Source organism: Colobus angolensis, unplaced genomic scaffold (assembly GCF_000951035.1).
Source record: "Colobus angolensis palliatus isolate OR3802 unplaced genomic scaffold, Cang.pa_1.0 Scaffold2, whole genome shotgun sequence".
In the NCBI taxonomy this organism is placed as follows: domain Eukaryota; kingdom Metazoa; phylum Chordata; class Mammalia; order Primates; family Cercopithecidae; genus Colobus; species Colobus angolensis.
Window position 1 is genome coordinate 17,452,597 of NW_012115154.1, and position 4,942 is coordinate 17,457,538.

General features: G+C 46.7%; 1 protein-coding gene across 1 annotated transcript in view; it reads right to left on the bottom strand.

Annotated features, from left to right (window-relative positions):
- Positions 1-3,586, bottom strand: part of ZNF425 (zinc finger protein 425) — a 15,694-nt gene extending 12,108 nt beyond the window's left edge. Inside the window, exon 1 of the mRNA XM_011941423.1 lies at positions 3,459-3,586. Coding sequence (XP_011796813.1) covers positions 3,459-3,507 — 49 coding nt within the window. The 5' untranslated portion in view covers positions 3,508-3,586. The remainder of the gene's footprint in view (positions 1-3,458) is intronic.
- Between the last annotated feature and the right edge of the window lie 1,356 nt (positions 3,587-4,942).

The following is a 4,942-nucleotide window of genomic DNA, read 5'->3' on the forward strand; positions in this document are numbered from 1 at the left end:
GAGACTCTGTCTAAAAAAAAAAAAAAAAAAAAAATTAAAGGAAGCAGACAAGTTAAGGATGATGAGGATTTTAAAAAGTGATCATTATGAGAACACTGTGAGTAAAAAGAAAGAAAAGAGAAGAAAAGAAAACTTACAGGGAGTTAAGGAGGGAACTTCAATCACTAAACTTTTCTGATCAGATGGTTCACATCCAATCCTCGCTATTGAGGTACCAAAATTCTTTTTTTCTTTTCTTTTTTTTTTGAGACAGAGTCTCACTCTGTCACCCAGGCTGGAGAACAGCATTGTGATCTCGGCTCACTGCAACCTCCAACTCTCAGGTTCAGGCAATCCTCCCACCTCAGCCTCCTGAGTAGCTAGGATTATAGGTATGTGCCACCACGCTGGCTAATTTTTTTTTTGAGACGCAATCTTGCTCTGTTGCCCAGGCTGGAGTGCTGTGGCACAATCTTGGCTCACTGCAAGCTCTGCCTCCTGGGTCCACGCCATTCTCCTGCCTCAGCCTCCCGAGTAGCTGGGACTACAGGCACCCGCCACCACGCCCGACTAATTTTTTGTATTTTTAGTACAGATGGGGTTTCACTATGTTGGCCAGGCTGGTCTCAAACTCCTTACCTCAAGTCATCTGTCCGCCTCAGCCTCCCAAAGTATTGAGATTATAGGCGTGAGCCACCACACCTGGTGAATATCGAGGTACCAACATTCTTGATCAGTGAAGTGATAGAAACAGGAGGTTGTTAAATAACAGTGATTAAGAGGTAGAGAGTAATGCAGTCTAGTGGCGTAAGCCTAAAAGAAGGGTTTTTGCCAGGTGTGGTGGCTAACGCTTGTAAACCCAGCACTTTGGGAGGCCGAGGCGGGCAGATCACCTGAGGTCAGGAGTTCAAGACCACCCTGGCCAACATGGTGAAACCCTGTCTCTACTAAAAATATAAAAATTAGCCAGGTGTGGTAGCACGTGCCTGTAATCTCAGCTACTCAGGAGGCTGAGGCAGGAGAATAGCGTGAACCTGGGAGACTGAGGGTACAGTGAGCCGAGATCATGCTATTGCACTCCACCCTGGGTGACAGAGCGAGACTCCGTCAAAAAAAAAAAAAGGGGTTTTCATAAATCAGCAGAGGGTCTTCAGAGTGGGCAGCAGGAAGCCTCTTCCTCTGAGCTTTTCGTGGTGTCTGCTAGAGCTCAGCCCTCATATCAAGGCTTCTTCTCCAAGGGAAGTGGGTGCCGCCACCATCAGCAGCACCTCAAGTACTTGTGAAAAATGTAGATCCCTGGGCCTGAGCCCGAACCTGCTAAATCCTAAGCTCTGGGGCCTGGATCTGGATGTTCTATACAGAAAATCATTGGCAGGTAATACCATTTGATTTTTGAAATTTGGAAAAATCAGGCTAAATTTTCCAAGTTCAAGGACACTAATTGTGATACCTCAAAACAACACTGGATCAGCACACAGCTCTCATCTGTCCCACCCTGCTGGCTACTGGGCCTCAGTGTCCTCAGGTTAGCCTCTAAATGAGGGCCTGTCCCAGGTCTCTTTCTGTTCTGTCTATACATTCTCCCTAGATGATCCCAAACCAGCCCCACAGTTTAAAATACCATCACTATAACATCTTCCAATTCTGTGAATCCAGTCCTGACCTTAACATGGAATTCCAGTTTCACATACTTTATGTTTCCATGGAAATGTCTATGAGCATCTCAGATGTAATGTGGCCCAAATGTGCAACCTCCCGACCCTTCCTGCTGTTGGTGAACAAAGCCACTCGCCATCAGGATACTCAAACCAAAAATCAAGGAGTTGATTCTTTTTTCCACATCCAATCCATCCGCAAAATCTGGGATTCTGCCTCCAAAGCCTATCTGGAGACCACCTTCTTCTGTCTTAATTACTACCTACCTGGTTCAGCTGCCATGAAATCACACCAGAACGGCCAACACTCTTGGCTAGTCTCTCCTTTCATTGCTATCCACTATGATTCATTCTCCACATAGCAACCCAAGCAACCATTTTAAAAGTAAATCACTCCCCTCTGTTTAAATCCCCCCATAATCTTCCCCTTGTGTTGAGAATAAAATCCAACTCCTTATCTTGTCCTATGGGGCCCTTCCTGCCTCGGCATCACTTTCTCACCAGCCCTCTGTGCATGTCCTACCACAGGCTCAGTGTGGGTCCCAACAAACTGAGCCCAGGCACTCCTATCCTGGGGCCTTTGCCCTAGTTTTTCTCTGCTTAAAATTCTCTTCCCCCTAATTTCACATGGTTGACTCTTGTCATTCATATCTCACACAACAAAATATAAATCTCCCAAACACGGAATGAGTCCTTCAGGCTAGACTGAGATCACTTATTATAGTGATACCAGCAGAAACGGTTTTAATGAGGCCAGGCGTGGTGGTCACGCCTGTAATCCCAGCGCTTTGGGAGGCTGGGGTGAGCGGATCACAAGGTCAGGAGTTGGAGACCAGCCTGGCCAACATGGTGAAACCCCGTCTCTACTAAAAATACAAAAAAAATTAGCCGGGCGAGGTGGCGGGTGCCTGTAGTCCCAGCTACTTAGGAGGCTGAGGCAGGAGAAGGGCGTGAACCCGGGAGGCGGAGCTTGTAGTGAGCCGAGATAGCGCCACTGCACTCCAGCCTGGGCGACAGAGCCAGACTCTGTCTCAAAAAAAAAAAAAAAAAAAAATTAGCCGGGTGCGGTGGGTGCCTGTAGTCTCACCTACTTGGGAGGCTGAGACAGGAGAATCACTTGAACCTGGGAGGCAGAGGTTGCAGTGAGCGGAGATTGCGCCACTGCACTCCAGCATGGGTGAGAGTGAGACTCCGTCTCAAAAAAAAAAAAAAAAAAAAAATGTGTCAGAGTAAGCCAGATAAGCAGCAAGTGACACTTTCCCCAAATTTCTCTTTAATCTTTTTAATCTATTCCTTGAGTATGTGCCTGGAGTTACCTAAGTGTCCCATCCCACTGCTCTCTCCTCCCTTCCTCTACCCAGGCACCTTTTCTTGCCTGTTATATTCACACTGTGCACCATTTTGCATCCCAGCTTATTCTCACTTTAACACTCTGTCCCCTTCATGAAACCAGTAGTTCCTTGAAGATGAGAAATTCGTCTTATTCAGGCAACACAATAAGGAGGCATGAAAGTATTAAAGAAATAAAAGAAGACACTTTTTTTAAAAACGGGCAATTAGATTACTAATTCTAATTCTGGGAGAAATGGGGGAGGGTTAAGGTGGGAGACTGAGAATTCAGAATATTAATAATACTGAAGGCAAATATACCACCGGATAAAAAGGAATTTCATATTCCCAGGCCATTATAGGAAAGGGAAGAGACATTATGAATGTAAACTGGGCCCAGTATCATTTTCAACCAGCCCACGGCTTATACAGGGAAGGAAGCCTGGCACTATTAGGTTGCTTCCTAAAACGTGATTCCTTAGAAGCCCATCTTACCCAGGGAATCAAGGGTCTGGTAATTGGTCTTCATCTCTTGCTTATACATTTGCTTCTGCCACTTCTCCAGGATCTCCCACTCTTGTTCCGAAAAATATAAGGCCACATCATCAAATGTCACAGTTACCTGGAATCACAAATAGCATACACATACATTTTTACTTTACGGCTACTTTGTTTTTCTTTTTCTTTTTTTTTGAGACAGAGTCTTGCTCTGTGGCCCGGGCGGGAGTGCAGTAGCCGGATCTCAGCTCACTGCAAGCTCTGCCTCCCGGGTTCACGCCATTCTTCTGCCTCAGTCTCCCGAGTAGCTGGGACTACAGGCGCCCGCCACCTCGCCCGGCTAGTTTTTTGTATTTTTTAGTAGAGACGGGGTTTCACCGTGTTAGCCAGGATGGTCTCGATCTCCTGACCTCGTGATCCGCCCGCCTCGGCCTCCCAAAGTGCTGGGATTACAGGCTTGAGCCACCGCGCCCGGCCGGCTACTTTGTTTTTCAGTGTCCATTACTTTATTGAGATACAGAAAGAAAACATGTTAATTGGCCGGGCGCGGTGCCTCAAGCCTGTAATCCCAGCACTTTGGGAGGCCGAGACGGGCGGATCACGAGGTCAGGAGATCGAGACCATCCTGGCTAACACGGTGAAACCCCGTCTCTACTAAAAAATACAAAAAACTAGCCGGGCGATTTGGCGGGTGCCTGTAGTCCCAGCTACTCGGGAGGCTGAGGCAGGAGAATGGCGTAAGCCCAGGAGGCGGAGCTTGCAGTGAGCTAAGATCCGGCCACTGCACTCCAGCCTGGGCGCGAGACTCAGTCTCAAAAAACAGAAAAAAAAAAGAAAGAAAACATGTTAATTATTTCTGAATGGTGCCATATTATATAATAAACAACAAAGGGGTCACAAATGTCTATTGGAGCCAAGTAAAATGAACGAACGGGCCGGGCGTGGTCGCTCATGCCTGTAATCCCAGCACTTTAAGAGGCCAAAGTGAGTGGATCACTTGAGGTCAGGAGTTCAAGAGATCAGCCTGGCCAACATGGCAAAACCTCATCTCTACTAAAAATAAAAAAATTAGCTGGGCGTGGTGGCACATTCCTATAGTCCCAGCTACTCGGGAGGCTGAGGCAGGAGAATTGTTTGAACCTGGAAGGCAGAGGTTGCAGTGAGTCCAGATCCTGCCACTGCACTCCAGCCTGGGCTACAGAGTGAGACTGTCTCAAAAATAATAAAAATAAACAAAAATGAATGAATGAATGAATAGCAGGTCTTTGAACACAAAGACCATCTAAAGAGGGATGCTTTACTTAGCAGCAACCAGTCATTGCTGTGGAAGACTGCGTCCAGTATTGTTGGATGTGTCAGTTTTTGAAAAATGTTTTACTTTGAAATAATTATGTAGATTCACAAGATGTTGCAAAAACAGCACAGAAGGCTTCCCTGTAAGTGTGCCTATAGTGCCAGCTACTTGGGAGGCTGAGGCGGGA